General features: G+C 45.8%; 1 protein-coding gene across 8 annotated transcripts in view; it reads left to right on the forward strand.

Moving 5' to 3' along the window:
• The window catches only part of arhgap23a (Rho GTPase activating protein 23a), a 114,152-nt gene that overhangs the window by 86,626 nt on the left and 10,782 nt on the right, over nucleotides 1-16,744 (forward strand). For 3 of the 8 annotated variants that reach the window (XM_071204002.1, XM_034089147.2, XM_034089143.2), the window contains exons 2-14: nucleotides 958-1,158; nucleotides 3,890-3,914; nucleotides 4,308-4,400; nucleotides 5,166-5,244; nucleotides 6,077-6,137; nucleotides 7,795-9,430; nucleotides 13,664-13,819; nucleotides 14,710-14,821; nucleotides 14,916-14,955; nucleotides 15,112-15,249; nucleotides 15,332-15,640; nucleotides 15,725-15,786; nucleotides 15,879-15,997. In XM_071204002.1, the coding sequence (XP_071060103.1) occupies nucleotides 958-1,158; nucleotides 3,890-3,914; nucleotides 4,308-4,400; nucleotides 5,166-5,244; nucleotides 6,077-6,137; nucleotides 7,795-9,430; nucleotides 13,664-13,819; nucleotides 14,710-14,821; nucleotides 14,916-14,955; nucleotides 15,112-15,249; nucleotides 15,332-15,640; nucleotides 15,725-15,786; nucleotides 15,879-15,997 (3,031 nt within the window). The remainder of the gene's footprint in view (nucleotides 1-957; nucleotides 1,159-3,889; nucleotides 3,915-4,307; nucleotides 4,401-5,165; nucleotides 5,245-6,076; nucleotides 6,138-7,794; nucleotides 9,431-13,663; nucleotides 13,820-14,709; nucleotides 14,822-14,915; nucleotides 14,956-15,111; nucleotides 15,250-15,331; nucleotides 15,641-15,724; nucleotides 15,787-15,878; nucleotides 15,998-16,744) is intronic. The other 5 variants (XM_034089145.2, XM_034089144.2, XM_034089146.2 and 2 more) reach the window with 5 other exon arrangements.

Here is a 16,744-nt window from a genome sequence, read left to right on the forward strand (position 1 = left end):
GTCAATCGACAATTGGCTTATAAAATAAAGTAATACAATAATATACTGTTAAAGGTTGTAACACTTGCTGAGGCTTTCTTAGTTCTGGTTTTAACATGCTGATTTTGTAAATGTTTCAGTGTGAATGCATTTAACAGATTCTGAAGACCCACTTGCAATAATAACTTGCTTGTATGGAATTTAGTTGCATCTCTTTTTACAGCGCAAGCGCACACAGAGGCGTTAGCACGGCGCAGATTGATTGATGGTTTGGGGTGAGACATGGAGGATTATGAGCTGCCTCCTAAATGATATATGATCAAAGATGTTGGCAGTGAACATGGAGTACAAGATAACTAGACCTGCTCCCCCTCCTCACTCCCACCTGTTTGGTCAGGTGATTGTGTTTGACTGACAGATGTGGGTCGTCAGAGCAGCATGGGGGTGATAGTTCTCACGTGTGTCTGTCAGCCGAGCGAGCAGGGCTTATTTACTCGGCCTCAGGAATGAGATATTTAGAGAGCGGGAGGAACGTCGGTCTTTATTCTCCTCTCAGAGTTCAAATTCCCCCTGGACCTTCTCTCCCTGTGATAAGACCAAGGTCAGAACTGGGGTCTAGACGTGGCCCTCCTTTAGAGCGGACCCCCCAGGTGTGTCTATGGACTTTTGTTCTGAGGAAGATGCAGGACTCCACGAGGAAGCTGCTAATGTAAAACCCACTGTTTGCCTAGTGTTGCCTCACCAGGGAGTCATAAGGTGTGTTGCATCTGGAAAAGTACAACACTTCTCCGGTGTTGGTGGTCATCGATTTCTGAGCTCTCCAAGTTCCTTACTTCTTTATTATTTTCCATATTTTCTCAATGTATTATCTCCAGTACTCTTATTTTACCCTTTTTATAACGTCATATATTCCTTGCTTTGAATAACCTATTTTACAACTTTTCATCTAAACCTGAATCTCTCTGTCTGTGCCCACAGGGTAAGGGACGGAGGGATGGTCTCTCAGCCGGTGACAACCCTCGACCGCCGATGGTTACCCGGCCGGGAAGGGAGGGGGTCGGCGTGGGCTGGAAGGGTCCCCGGACGCTGGTCCTCCATAAGAACTCACAGGGTTTCGGCTTCACGCTACGCCACTTCATCGTGTACCCTCCAGAGTCCGCCCTGCACACCAACCTCAAGGTGAGACCTGCAGAAAGATTAGAGTATCAAGGTCTTGGATTATGTTGAATAGAAACAGTCTGATGGACCGGTCTAGTCTTTCTCTGTCTTTTCATTTAGTTTAAGTGTCCTGAAGTTCTCTTTTTAACCTCCGTGTTTGTTTTTACAGCACACATGGTCTCCATTTGATCCTAGCTGGCATTTAAAGGTTTTTTTGAAAGCCTTGTGTTTAAATTGCTGAAGCAGCGATAGAGCCAAATTGAGCTTGGAGATAAAGCCAATCAAAGTCAAGGATCAGTGAGGTTGAGCCGAGCAGAATAAACTCTTATACAAAAGGAGATTACTGGCTGATTGGTGACAACATATTGCACAAACTAAGCCCTTTAAAAGCCTACTAAAGGTTGGAGGTTCATGGTGTGGAGAAAAAATAACGACATGGTCTGTTAATTGGTGAGACCGGTGTAATTTTACATTTGAAGGATATAAAAAGCACCTTCATAGCATGCCAAAGAGAATGACACTACTAATTGTTTTTCACTATCACTTCACAGGTCTTGTTTTAAGTATCGTACTTTTCGGACTATAAGCCGCGACTTTTTTCCCCATTTTTCTTGTACAGCTAACGGCCACTAGGGAACCTCCTAAATCTATGGATTTTACAGGTACAATTAACCACCTTTAACGCTATGGGCTCTAGGACCGGTCCGCGCCCGTCACCTTTAAGCGGCGGGCTCCAGCAGGAAAAGCTGGAGGCCGGAAAAGAGTGAGACAGGTAGCGCGCCAAAGTAAAAGTGGAACCGAGAGACAGAACCAGAGCAAGACAGACGGACAATTTAGCTGCTGCGGCTTATATGCAGGTGCGCTTTATAGTCCGAAAAGTACGGTACTTGGTGGATTCAGGATTGTTCTGGTGTTTTGTAATGAGCCTCTATGTGAGTGAGTGGTTATTTAGCTCTCTGAGGTGTGGGGGCAAACGGCTCCAGATGTGAAATTGAGGGATAAGGAGGAGGCTGGGGTGGGGTGAGCCAGCTGAAACAAGGCCTCTATTATTATTATTCTACCACCCCACCATCCAGCAGCTGCAGATAGGAGCACCGATTGAATGGGATCTGTTGTCTTAGCCTTGTACCACTCCCTGGCAGTCAGGCCGTACCAGGCCGGCGCCACACAATAGGCCCACTGCCGGCCTTTGGCCCCGGTTCTGTCCTCGTCTCCTCTGCCTCAAATGTCACATGGCGTTTTGGGACAATCAGACCCATAGATCCATCCGTTCTTATCCGAAGAGCGACAGTGGAAGTTTCCCAAATGACCCTCATAGTGTCTAATTATTGGAGGCCTACCGGGTGCATGACCTAATGGGGCATTTATTTCCTTTCATGGTGTCTGCAGGTCCTGAAAGTCTTAATTATATTATCTCCTCCTGTGTGGTCCCAGCAGGATTCCTTTCTGTCTTTAAAACAGCGAGAGGACCTTCTGACCTAATAATCCAATCTAACAGGCTCTACTTATTATGTATCTGTTTATGTGTAAGCCAATGTAGTGTACTACAAAGCTGATTGAAGCCAGGACAACAAACACAACCGGCCATGGCAACACACCAACAAGACGAGTGACACAAACAACACAGATAGCAAAAACGACTCACAACAGCACAATAATATTATATGGTGTCATGGTTACAGTTCTGGTCTAAAATCTAAATATGGGAAGACCCCCTTCCTGCTTCAGACTGTACAGGCGTGGACTGATAGTGTGAAGTATTGGACCCAGATGCCCAGAGTCTTGTGCCCAACTCGCACCATTCCTCCTCTGTCCCGAATGCATTCAGACCGGGGCCGCTCCAGTTGTGGAGCATCCCCGGCTAGAAGCTCCATTCTGGGGTCAGCAGCTCTCCTTTCTCTGCCTCTAAACCCCCACCATTGTCTGCAGAGCCAGGAATGAGCCCACTCAGCGTAGCATAAAGCCAGGCACCAGTCAGTCCACCCTGCCCCTAACCCAAAACTGTCCACTCAGCTCCGTGTGTGTGTGTGTGTGTGTGTGTGTGTGTGTGTGTGTGTGTGTGTGTGTGTGTGTGTGTGTGTGTGTGTGTGTGTGTGTGTGTGTGTGTGTGTGTGTGTGTGTGTGTGTGTGTGTGTGTGTGTGTGTGTGTGTGTGTGTGTGTGTGTGTGTGTGTGTGTGTGTGTGTGTGTGTGTGTGTGTGTGTGTGTGTGTGTGTGTGTGTGTGTGTGTGTGTGTGTGTGTGTGTGTGTGTGTGTGTGTGTGTGTGTGTGTGTGTGCAGACGGTCTAACCTGAAAGTCTCTCTAACAATAAAAGCTCATAAAACAAACGGGTCTGTCTCGGGAGATTTGTCTCGATACCCGGGAAGTCATTCCTATTTGTGGAGGCGGATTAATACTCACTTCCTTTTAGCCCAAACTTCAGGGAGGTGTTGATATGAAGTTTTCACTACTTGAAGTCACCCATTAGACATACTGCATAAACTGCTAAATACACAGGTTTTAATGTGAAACGGAATGAATGTGGTTAAGGTAATGTTAAGGTCACAATCTTAAGAAGTTCACTGTTTAAATCTGGAGCACAAGCACTACCATGAATCTCATCTTTTTAAGAATGATTTCATCATATTAGAAATTACTCTATTCAGCACTTTGGTCTTCATTTGTTGTTTTTCAAAGTGCTCAAAAAAATAAATTTATAATAAATTTAACTTAGAATTTGAGGAGTAATGTATTCTGTTTCCATTCTTTGCAGGATGAAGAGAACGGTAACGGAAAGGGTAAGTGCTTCTCTTTTTCATCAGGCAAAATATTCTAATCTTGCACAGTGGGATAAAGATGATTATAATAAACTGGGATTTCACTTATTCCCTCCTGTCACCTCTGTGGTCTGCAGCCTATTTGCGCCCCCTACAGGATATTTCGCAGCACTGCATCTAAAGCAGCCAAATGCAAAGCACTTAAACACTCATATAAGAACAATCATAGGCCTGGCCAAGAACGTCATTAACACAAATACTCCACATTTTGATCAAAAAGGTCCGAACTTTAAATACCAGGACCAACCTTCGGCTTTATTTCTAAAAATCTCACACACATTTTTACAATTTCAGCACAAGCTATGATCTTTTTACCTCTTCTTCATTGTATTTTGTATTTGTATTGTCATGCAGGGTACCAGAAAGATCGCCTGGAGCCGATGGACACCATATTTGTGAAGAGTGTGAGAGAAAAAGGACCGGCCCACCTGGCGGGCTTGTGCACAGGTAAAGGGAACATCCTGATTTGCATTGGAAGTCTTTTGGGGAGAGCGTGGGTCATGTGATGCTGCAGACATGAGCAGTTTCAGAGAAGGAGGGAGGAAGCAAAGAATAAAAACCAACCTTTTCTCTTTCGTACTAGATCATACAAAGAATTTCCCACAAAAATAACATTACAAGACACTATGTGGTCATCTTAAAATAGCAAATGATCTTCTTTAATTATTCATTCAATGAATATTGAGGAATTGTAAAACCTGCTCTTCTGCTTGCCCCCCCTGTACATGTTTCCTCCTTGTCTCCTCACTGCCCGTTGTTTGAGCCTCCCTCAATCATTTTTAACAAGAACAGATGCAAACATCTGTAAACACGTAAACACTAACTCCCTCACTGCCAAAAAACATGTCTCCTGCAATTCCCCTTCAGATAGGAGATGTGCTAACGCCCCCATGTGTATAGGATCACTAGAAAGCCCAGACGTGCTTTCAACATGACATCAGGACTCATAGATTGCATTATGCTGGTTGAAATCATGTGTCAGTGTCCTATCTCCTGCAGGACGAATGCATAGTCTAAATATAAGGATTCATGTTTTGCTTAAGTTAGACACACCGTGGCCATCATTTTAAATAAAGAAAATATTGAAAAATGATTTTGTAGTGATTTGCAATATACCCTTTACCATGCCTGATTTTAGAGTTGCGATAGCCTTAGTCCCTTCTTAAAATGTGCTGAATATAATTGTATGATATGTGGTCATCTGTCGTGCAGGGGACCGGCTGGTGAAAGTGAACGGAGAGAGTGTTCTGGGAAAGACGTACTCGCAGGTCATCGCCCTCATTCAGAACAGGTGAGACCTCAGCACTCTGAGCCTTTGCTGTGTTAAACTAGAAAAAACACGTTTGCTGTTTCTTTGCAAGCTTACCATCGAGATGACAAACGTATAGTTGCTAGTACTACTTTTCTCTGCTTTTAAAAAAATAGTAGCCTGAAGCAGTGTACTTTACACTCTCACAATGATATACACAGTCTCAAATATTTATAAAAGGGACACTGTACTCTGTTGGAACCGTAGTGATATTTATCACGACATATTTGATTAAACTATTTTTATAAATCCTTAAATATTATGAATATTTATTAAAAACTAAATTCAGCATGTTATAGAAGTGCACCTATGTAACAATTTAGTATATTGTATTTATTTTGATGTATATATATTTTGATGTATAGTAATGCCTGTGTAGTAACACACATACCTAACAGCATGGATATCATAAGGGAGCATTAATCTGTAAGGTGGCATATGGCCAGGGAATTCTGTCGTGCCAACATGTAAACGATGAGGAAACACTGCATTATATGAAGACATAGACGATTCAAGCGATGATGACGAGGATCAGTTTTACATGCCCGATTATTGAATCTGTGAATACCCAGCTGATCAGCACTTCTACAGGACGGATTCTGTTGATATTTTGAGCCGAGTTAAACCTTTCTATAAATAGGTCGGGCAGAGCGGATTCATTCGAAAATATGCTGATGCGTTTTTTTCTTTGTCTTCAACTTTGTATCAAGAACGAAGTCAGGACATTTAACGTGAATCTGTTTTTCACCTCATTCTAAATCGTCTTAATTGTTCCGGCCCTCCCCTCTTCTTCCTCCCTGTACGTGTTTTACAGCGAAAGTGTGTTGGAGCTCTCCATTATGCCAAAAGACGAAGATGTGCTTCAGTTGGTAAGTGTGAGTATGGGATTTTTCACGCACCTTCTCTAAACAAACTAACCCACACACTTAATCATTTAGTCACCTGACTCATCAAGAAAAATATAATTTTGTATTTCATACACTTCAGGAATACTCGATGGTGTTTGTTTGCAGAGTTCAACCTGGATTCTCACAGTCATTGGAGAAGAATGTTGAGATTTAGTCAGAATGGAGTGACTCAGACTCTTGCTCTGTGTTTAGATTACAACACGCATTCATTAAAAGCCACTGGTATCCCGACCGTCAAAGCATGTGAACAAAACAAAACAACGCAGCTCCGTGCTCTTTCACACACCCATGCACTGTACAACACATTTTTGTCGCTCCACAGGTCGCTCACATGATCAGACATGCATCGCCCCTCCCCTTCACCTGGAGCCACATGTCAACATTCAAAACCCGATTCCACCGGATTTTAGGGATCCTTTCTCTCACATGCAGAAACACCTGGCCAAAAGAGTCACACACTCAGTTCTCCATTTACTTATAACTGCCATGTTTTAACATTATAAACCCACTCTGTCCTCACACTCCTCCCCTCGCTGCTACGCCTGTATCTGCTGCATTCCTAGCATGACATCACCAGAGCTGCGCCTCCTTCCACACTCCCACAGGGTGGAGTAAGGCAGGGAATGAGAGGGAGGAGAGAGGGAGTTTGGAAGTATCCGACACAGGAGAAAACAAGGAACAACAGATAGAAAACTATCGGAAAAAAGGAATACAAAATAAATAAACATTGAATATTTCTGGGAGAAGAACAGCAGGTTCAGCGGCAGGAAGTTGGTAAGGGTCAGTCTTCTGTTTGTGGTGACGACAAGCTTTACACGCAACCTGAGGAAAGACTCCGGATTCTGTTGGCCGCCGGTGTAGGTAAAACTTTAAAAGCTTTTCGAACTACTATATTTGTTTACCCCGAGAGTGGAAAAAGAATAGTTTGCAAGTATGTTTTTGTTCTTCTCATGTTAATAATAATATGAAACTTTAATTGTTAAAGCTCAAGGTGCTGGCGAGAAGGCCAGCCAATTAAATGGTGCTTTAAATCGTTTATTGTTATTCATTTAAAGGTATAACAGGTCATTTATGTGGGACTTCATGTAACACATGTACATTGTAAGATGTAGTGCTGGAAACAGCTTGGTTTGTGATACATGTTTTTAAATGACATGGCATCTAAAGCTTTTGGAAATCTGCTCCAAAGTTTTGAAGCAGGGTTGATAAAGCTGAAATAGTATTTTTGGTTAGGTTTTGAGTATCTAGGAAACCACCAGTAGTCATTTCAAATGGATAGTCTTAAAGCTACGCAGTGTGGATATATATATCCGGTTTGCATGTATACACAACAGTGCCGGTGACATTTGCAGATGGCTTCTGCTCATGCGTTTGTGTGGCTGAGGCCCTGAGGACAAATTGTGACAAAGGGGGTTGAGCTGAGAGGCTGTTCCACTGTAAGGCTTGTTGTGTAATGTACAGCAGCATGAAGATGTCTCACAGAGTTATGGTGTGTGTTGTCGTCAAGCTTGTTTACCATTAGAGCACATGATTTAAAGTCGCCACGGCATCACACACCCACCTTTCCTTTAAGCATTTGTCCTTTCATATATTAAATCACTCTCTTCTGTTTTCCCTCTCCCAGGCTTACTCCCAGGATGCCTACCTGACAGGCAACGAACCCTACTCAGGGGGAGCTGAGTACCTCCCACCACCACCCCCCCTCTGTTACCCACACACCAAGGCCACGCCCCCTGCTGGAAGTCCTCAGTCTGGCTCTATGGGCCAGAACCAGCTGGATAACTGGAGTCGCTGGCCAGGATCTTCAAGCCCCTCTTCCCCCCTGGACAACCGCTCCGCTGTGGGCAGCCCCGCCAGCTGGCAGGAAGGGCGCGCAGGTGAGCCCGGCGGCGTGGGGCACAGCAGCCCGGCCCACCGCACAGAGGAGATCCAGTACGGTATGACCAGCCAGCAGCCTCAGGGCCAGACCAGGGGACGCTCCTACTCTTCCTCTTCCTCATCAGGAGGCCCTTTGTCCAGCCCGCTGCAGGTCCACTACCCGAACCACCACGCTGCTAGCTCCTCTCAGGCACCGCCACGCAAGTCCAGCTCAGCCTGGACGAGCCCCCCCCTGCCCCAGGTCAGCCATGGCCGCACGGAGCACCGGCAGCAGGCGCTCTCTGACTGGTACTACAACCAGGTGCCTGAGCGCCCGGGACGCAGCATGCAGACCCGGCACCGCAGCTACTCTCAGGACCGGCTCAGCGACTCCCGGAGGCAGCAGCAGCGGACGGGCGGCTGGCCCCACAGCGCCTCTCAGGACACTCTGATGTTACTGCAGCAGTCAGGACCCGGGCCCCATGGGGAGCCCTACTGGTCCTATGCAGACTGGGAGGGGGGCCCAGGTCCCGGCCACCCTACCACTAACTATACCCGAACCCGCTCTGAAAACCTGCTGGCCCAGTACGATCACCATGGCCACTCGTTAGAGATGCTGGACCGAGCAGCACCTGCACTGGTCTCGCCTCGGTTTGAGAGGCCGTCCTGGGTTCAGCAGGCTCCCCCGCCGCCCCCCAGGACTGACGCCTACACAAGGCAGGGGAATCATTACGGTGCAGCTCAAGCTCCTCCAATGCCCTGGCAGTCACATTCTAAACACCACCCCCAGACTCACCCCCAGGCTCACAGCCAGGCCCACTCCCAGCCCCAGCCTCAGCCCCAGCAGCCTCCTCCTCAGAGCAGACGGCTCCCCTCTGGGCAGAGCATGGACGACCAGCCGGTGGGCTACCGCAGCTACAGCCCCTCTTTTTACCGGAAGACAGGTCGCATCATGCAGCAAGCCCACTCTTTCAGGGACCCTTCGTACTCTGGCCCTCACATGAACTGGAACCCAACGCCAAAAACGAGCCCCCCAGAGGACACCACAGCACCTCTCACTTCTTCTGCTGCGTCTCCACTTGCCTCTGCCACTCCCGAATCCCAGGGCCGAACGTACATGCCGACAAACCACGAGAGGGAACGAGGGTCCGTGGAGGCAGAGGTGGCACAGACCCAGGAAGTGGTGCTGAGGCAGAAACCTCCTACTGGGCGGAGGAACGCCCATGGCATGCGTCACCCTCACTACGCCCTGCCCATAGACGGGCTAGAACCCTCTTTGTTTTCTCCCGATGCCCAGGACCCTGCCACTAGTTCCACGGGAGATGTAGCCCCTCGGAAACCAAATGGCAACCTTGCCCCACTCCCTATAGAGGACGACTCCCTGGCCTCCATCCCCTACATAGGTAAGCTAAGAATATCTAGGCTTCATCCCTTGTCTCTTCTCTTATACCTTAATTAACTCTAACCTCCAACTAACCTTGAGATTGTATCACTTCCTTTGAAACTGTAACTCACACAGAGTGTGTATTGAATGTTAGTGAAAGCTTAACGAAGAGGAAATGCCAAAACAATTATGCAGACAGAATTATGAATTTTGGGGGAATGTGTGTTTCCTTAATTTCCTTCGTGTCTGTCCATCGAGGCTCCAGGCTCTTCTCAGATGCAGTTTCCATTAGTGTGTGTGTGTGTGTGTGTGTGTGTGTGTGTGTGTGTGTGTGTGTATGTGTGTGTGTGTGTGTGTGTGTGTGTGTGTGTGTGTGTGTGTGTGTGTGTGTGTGTGTGTGTGTGTGTGTGTGTGTGTGTGTGTGTGTGTGTGTGTGTGTGTGTGTGTGTGTGTGTGTGTGTGTGTGTGTGTGTGTGTGTGTGTGTGTGTGTGTGTGTGTGTGTGCGTGTTCATTGGGTAATACTGGCGCTTCCCACTCTTACAGACAGTATTAGTCGTTTGATTGAATTATTTTTGCTGGGAGTTCCCAAATGCTGCTGCTTGCCCCTGGAGTCTAAGGTCACCTCACCATGTCAAGTCAAGTCAGGACTTCCTGAATGTGTGTTTTTGAATGTGTGTGTGTGAGCATGGTAGTGCTCCAGATCTACTTTGATTTCTGTAGAATTTCTGCCTGTCATCATTTCCTTTTTTTTTTTTTCATTTTCTGATCTAAAGGTCACTGAACACATTATGTTATTGCACATCCTTTGGTACTAGCCTTTAGCTAAAAGCACCAAGTACACGCTCACAGAGTTGCAAGCATAGCTGTAGTCTTGTAGCCTTGATTGCTTGTTTTTGAAGGTGGGCTGTTTATAATAAACAATGTCTGCATCTTCATTACATTTTGGTTCACTTGGAACCTAAATACATTTCCTTATTTACATTAATATTAGATGATTAAATGAAAGCACTGAAATACAATTATGCATCTAGAAAAACCTTACACAAAGTCAAGTATCCTAAAACATATTCGGTAATAGCCTCTGTGCAGTTCTGTGTCTGTGAGCTTAGAGCATGAATATGTTCTGTACAGTTATGGCGTACATATGTTGCCGTCAGTGGGAGGTGGTTGTGGTCATGTCCCGGCTTGTTGTCTGCTCTGAAACCCTCACAGAGAAGGGGCTATGTGGCCTTCGTGTTGGCTTGTATCACTTCTCATGAACAGCAGCCATTAAGTCAAGCCATACGCAAACAAAGTTCTTCAATCGGGCGAGCCGTGCCTCGGTCACCCTGCCACAGCCTGAGGAAAACAGCCGCTGCTTACCATAACGCCCAACAGATTCAAATCAGCTGACAAGGACGCCTCGACCCAACATGGATCAACTTTACAGTTTTCACCCAAGCCACGCTCCGCCAGGAGAAGAGTGAAACCAGAGGATTCAGTAGGCTTCTCTCCGGGTCCGTGTGTGAGAGCACATTCTTGCCTCGTACCTTCGCATTAAATAAACGAAACCAGGCATTCAGAGCTGCAGGCCGGGGCACGTTTGACGGCCATAAACTGAAACTAGGCTAGCTTCTCCCCGTAGACAAGAACGTCGTTTTTCTCTTTCCTTTCTCTTTGACACTGACAGAGATGCTGATATGATCTGGGACTGTTGGGGAACATTTCATAAGCTACTTATCTGCAAAGCACAATATCTATGAGGTAGACAACACGGAGAGGCTCTGTCCGACAGCAGATATGTTTTTTTCAAGTCTAGTCTAGATATATATTGAACACGTTGATATTATTCTTTACAGCTCATGCAATGTGAATTAAACAAGAAGAGGCACGTCCACAGATGCATTATATAACTCTGGAGTCTTACGACATGAATCCTAGCTGTACATTACCAGGAGGTTTTTGTGGCGGTCCTTGTGGGGAACAGTAGGGGCCCATACTCTCCGCTGCCGCCCTCAATGCTGCTATTGTGCTGCTGTGGAAGATGAAGGGGTGTGTGTGGGTGTGAGGAGGTTCAGTCTATGACTATCTTCACTAGTTGGACCCAGCAGAGAAGGACTGAGACCTTCTGTCCCGCTCCCACAAGCCCTCTCGACCCCTCTCCGTTTCCTTTTCTAGATTCCTGGATTTCTTCTCGATGTTTAACTCTCTCTGGGAATTGAACTTTACTTTGTATATCACCCACAATGCAACCGCAGCACCACGTTTAGAAAAGTAGCAAAAGTTGCCATCTCATGCTGGGTCCGATTTATAGTATTGTTTATAAAGTTGAGTTAATTAGCTGATCCATATCAATGATTGATCATTCACTAGAAAAGCACGACTACTTCAATAACCAGTTCTTCATGTATGTCATCTTTCGAAGTATAATCTGAATATCTGAGGGTGTTGAACTGCTGGTTGGATTAAACATGCAATTTGCAAGTTATCACCTTTCAGGAAATTGTTATTTGCATTTTCATTCTAGCCCAACAATGAATTCCTAATGCGGACAGCAGTCGACACAATAAGGGTTAATGAAAATGCAGGCTGCCTGTTTTCTTCAATATGACTTTACTGATTTAAAAAATACTTACCAATTGTTGGCTACATCATTTAGGTGAAGTTAGTGTACAGCTTAATATACATTTGGCTTCTTGTATTTAATACAAACAAAGATTTGCAGATAATTAAGTTTCTATTTCTCAAATGTAGGCGTAAGAAAGAAGGAAAGTTTTGGTGATGGTAACTCAATCTTTAGTAGGTCAACACAGCATTGCTCTATGCTTGGTAAGGACTTTTGAAGGAATTTAAAAGGTAGGGAAAGTTAGTCAAACCTTAATGCAGCGTGTAATAACTTATTTAATTCACCTAAAATAAGTAATAGTAACCAATTGGGCGATGCCGTGTATTCTCACACACCTGCTCTGTCCTTCTTCACCTCTCTCCCTCTGTGTTCCCTGAGTGCTGAGCTCTGATATGTCCTCCTGTAGATTCGGGCAGTGTGCTGCCCCCCCCTGCTGGTCCCTCTCTGTTTGTGGCTCCCCGGCTGCCTGTTAATGACAGCCTTTGTTAAACCCACAGCCCGGCTATTTCTAGGCAGAGCTGTAAACAGGCAGATTCCTCATCCCAGATTGGAAATGTTTTCCGCCTGATGTCGGACTGTAGCATGCAAAGGAGTAAAGAATAGAACAGAGAGGGTGGTACATGGAAGAAAGCCAGAGGGAAAGAGACACGGAGAGAAAGGTGAAGGCTGATTACAGGGAATTGCAGAGACAGAGGGGAAAGAAAGGGGGAAATCAATCGGAGCAGGAGTGAGATGAAACGCCAGCAAGAATTCACCAGAAACAGATCTGTGTGGGCTGGATCCCAGAGGCTGTGCTGCCCTCTGTAGTTTCCACACAGAACACACCGAAGCCTTGCAGCTCTTCAGTTTAAAATGTCAACGGCAAATCCAGCTTCTCCTCACTTTATGCAAATATCGGGCCAGTCTCTAATGCGGCAGTCAGTCAGGAAGTGCGAGTGTGTTTCACATCCTTTTCCATCAACTGTAACGGATAAAGAAGTGTTGTCTGAGTGACCTATCCAAACTGCTTTGAGCTTTTTGTCTTGAACATTAAAGCTTCATTTTTGGCACAAGAACTACCACAAAATATGACCTTCAATTAAACACAATATTCTTTTTCGTCCTTATTTGATTGTGACGTTTTCACTTGTGTGTATGCCCACATGTATCACACAATAGATGTCATAAAGAACTGAAACCTGGAGCGAGTACATCTCAAAGCTCTCTTACAACCCCCTCTTAGCGACTGAATAGGTTCCCCTATGGCAGCTGGAGACGCAGGTAAATCGTTTTCTATAAAGTATTTGCTAGTTTTGGTTGTATTTGTCTTCTTTAAGGAGACAGATGTAGAGGTTTTGAATCTTTTAGCTTTGTTGGGATTGATAGCTAAGCATATTTTGTGGAATCTAGAAAAGCCTCAGCGTGATTGTCGTATGGACTGTGCAGTTGAAACACTGAAAATAGGACGAAACGGCGAGTCTCTCTGACATACCCCTGGGGTTCCTCGTCAAATCCTCTCCCTTAAAACCTATCCTCTTCCTCACTTAATCCTAATCTAACCGTTTTAATATCCTTCTCTTTCCCTTCTGACATTTTTCTCTAACACGTTACCCTATCCCCCCCCCCCCTTCCTTTCTCACCCGCTCCTTCCCTCGACCCTCCCACAGATGAGCCGACGAGCCCCGGCGCAGATTTACGCGCCCGTCACGTGCCAGCGTCCTCGGTGGTGTCCAGCGGCATGAATTCTGCGCCCGCCGTGGTTACCAGCCCCGCCTCCCCCACCTTCACCTTTCCCCTCACTAGGCTCTTCTCACATGACTGCAGTGAGTGCCCCCCCCTCCCTCCCTCCCACCCTCCCTCCCTCCCCACTGCATGCAGCTGAAAGTATCTTGATTGTGGTTGATGCTCCCTCTTTATACAAGAGAGGAATTTCTCATGCATGGGATTTGAAAACCCTCCTGGTTCGTTGTTGATATCTTTTCAAGTATGTTTGCCTTTAACTGAGTCTTAAAAGTATTTTTTACTCAAATGAAATGGAAACATTTACCAAATTCTACCAGATTCAAATTGAAATGGTTTTCTTTCTCCACATTTGTTTGTATCATTCTACCAAAAAGGCGGTTTTCCTTCATCATACTGATTCTAATCCCGACACAAATCTTTCATCTTTGGAAGATTTTCTTTAGAAATGTGTAGAAAATCTTTCAAGGCTCAATAACAGACGTAACTCTTTGCAAAGATGAGGTTTTAGCAGTGGTGTAACATATGTGCATGCTCTTTTTGTAGATTGCATGTTGGAATGGACTCAAAGAAAAACATACCGTCTGTTCAGGTTTGTTTGGTTGAGCATGAAGCTGAAGGTTTAGAATACAAATGGCTGTTGGGTCAAATGTGATATATGTAGACGACGTGCATGAGACGTTTCTAAACAGATGCATGTCAGTCTGGGTCGACAGCGGCTACACCTGCATGCCAGTGGTGAGAAAATGTACCGGAGTTTAATTTAATTTAATCCAACCCACGAGCCCAGCTCATCTCCCCACGTCCATCCTAACCACGCCACTCAAACTCCCACCCCCTCCCCCACCCCTCTCCTAATCCAACACCCTCCCCTCCGGTGATTGGCATTACATCAACATTCTGTCTTTCTGTCTGTCTCTTTCTCTTTGTTTCTCTTTCTCTCTCTCTGCTCATTCATCCTCTCATCGAGCAGGCAGTATTAAATCCGGTCGCCGTTCCTCCTATCTTCTAGCCATCACCACGGAGCGCTCCAAGTCATGTGACGAAGGACTCAACACGTTCAGAGAGGAAGGCCGAGTCTTCTCGTGAGTAGACAAACTGTCTGTTGATAGATTAAATATTTCTTTGCAGGCAGACGAGTTGAAAGTTAACACTCAGTTGTGTTGTTGTGCTTCACAGGAGGCTACCAAAGAGAGTGAAGAGCTTCTTCACCGACGGGGTGAGTTCTAATCTTTCTTTTTTATAAATCCTTTCCTTTCTCACTGCTTTACTCGTGCAGGTTCAAGGTTACTGCTTCCTATTACATCCTATTACCATTCTGAAAGTCATGGATATAATGGCTTTTTTCTGCTATTGAAATGTGGTTTTGTTTCAGTCTCTGGACAACCTTGGGACAGCTGAGGAGGTTCGATCTAAACGCCACTCCACCTCAGAGCTAGGAAACATCATTTACAGCGACGTCCGACAAGAAGGATGGCTGCACTTCAAACAAATCCTCACAGAGAAGGGCAAGGTGGGCCCAGGCCTGATAACACCACACCTGAAGGCAGAACAGCATTCAAAGCCATCACTCACATGTCATCTTTCCTCCACAGAAGGTTGGCAGCGGCATGCGTCCATGGAAGAGAGTCTTTTCTGTGCTGCGCTCCCATTCGCTGTTCCTCTACAAGGACAAGAGGGAGGCGGTGCTCCGCGGGGCCACCATTGGCGGAGCGGCCGAGGACGAGCAGCCAATCAGCATCCGGGGCTGCCTGGTGGACATTGCGTACAGCGAGACCAAGCGGAAGCACGCCCTGCGGCTGACCACTCAGGACTTCTGCGAGTACCTGCTGCAGGCGGAAGACCGGGAGGACATGCTGGAATGGATCAAGGTCATCAGGGAGAACAGCAAGACGGACAACGAGGTCAGAGGACGCGCCTTCACCTGTCGGACTGTAACCTCTGCTGTGTGTTGTTGTAACACCACTGTGTGTGTTTGTTTGTTGCAGGAGCTCGGCTTCTCCAGGCAGGCCCTCATCAACAAGAAGCTGAATGACTACAGGAAACAGAGGTGAGTCACCTCAAGCTGCTTGTACCACCGCACTCATCTGTTGTCATGCCTGACAGCTGGAGTTAAACCCGTCTCTCTGTCTCCCTCTGCAGTCCAACAGGCAGCAAGCCCGACTCCTCTCCCAGGATGCATCGCATGAAGCCTCCCTTCATGCACAGCAAGGCAGAAAACGCTGCCGGGGCGCCACGCTCTCCCAAACCAGAGGGCAAAGGTCAGTGTAAGGGAAAGACAGATTAAACATAACGGCAGTATGCTCCTACCACTCTTTGTGCGAAAATACAACGGTTAAATATCAATAATAAATCAATGAATTAAGAGGGAAATGACTTTTTAATCATTCACGAGTTGGAAACAATTATGGTAGCACAGCGCAGGGTAATTCTATTTTATGCTCATAAGGAATGAGTACAATTAAATAATAAGTATACATTGTCACTCCACTCCAGGACACAAGGAACGTACCTCTGACTTACAGCCAAAGTTCAGCAGTGATAAGGTGTCTTTTTATATATGTTTTAGTAAGACTACAAATTAACATCCCACCAAATATCTTTCTTTTTGATGCAACCTATTTTCCTTTCAATTGTACTCTTTGAAATTACTTTTTCTAGAAATTATGCATTTTATATTACAATCTTTCTGCATGTAGTAGGTATTACCTCAAATCAGTTTATGTCATCCCTTATTCCTCTTAAGCAACACTTATGCAGCTGTAAGACTAGTGTTTAGAGTTCTAGGTGAGGCCCCGATTAATTTATTCCGGTAAACTACTCTGACCTCACTAATTGACCCGACCGAAGTTACTGAGTCTATGTAAGTTTACTGCTTGGCTCAGATCCACCAAACGTCAGCAAGATCTCACCTCTATTAACTCCCCGAAGAACCAGGTTCAATTAACTGCTGTTTCTATTCAGACAACTCTTTTTAATCTGTTTAAGCGATCCCGAAGGATTTTGGT

This window comes from Pseudochaenichthys georgianus, chromosome 8 (assembly GCF_902827115.2).
Source record: "Pseudochaenichthys georgianus chromosome 8, fPseGeo1.2, whole genome shotgun sequence".
Lineage (NCBI taxonomy): Eukaryota > Metazoa > Chordata > Actinopteri > Perciformes > Channichthyidae > Pseudochaenichthys > Pseudochaenichthys georgianus.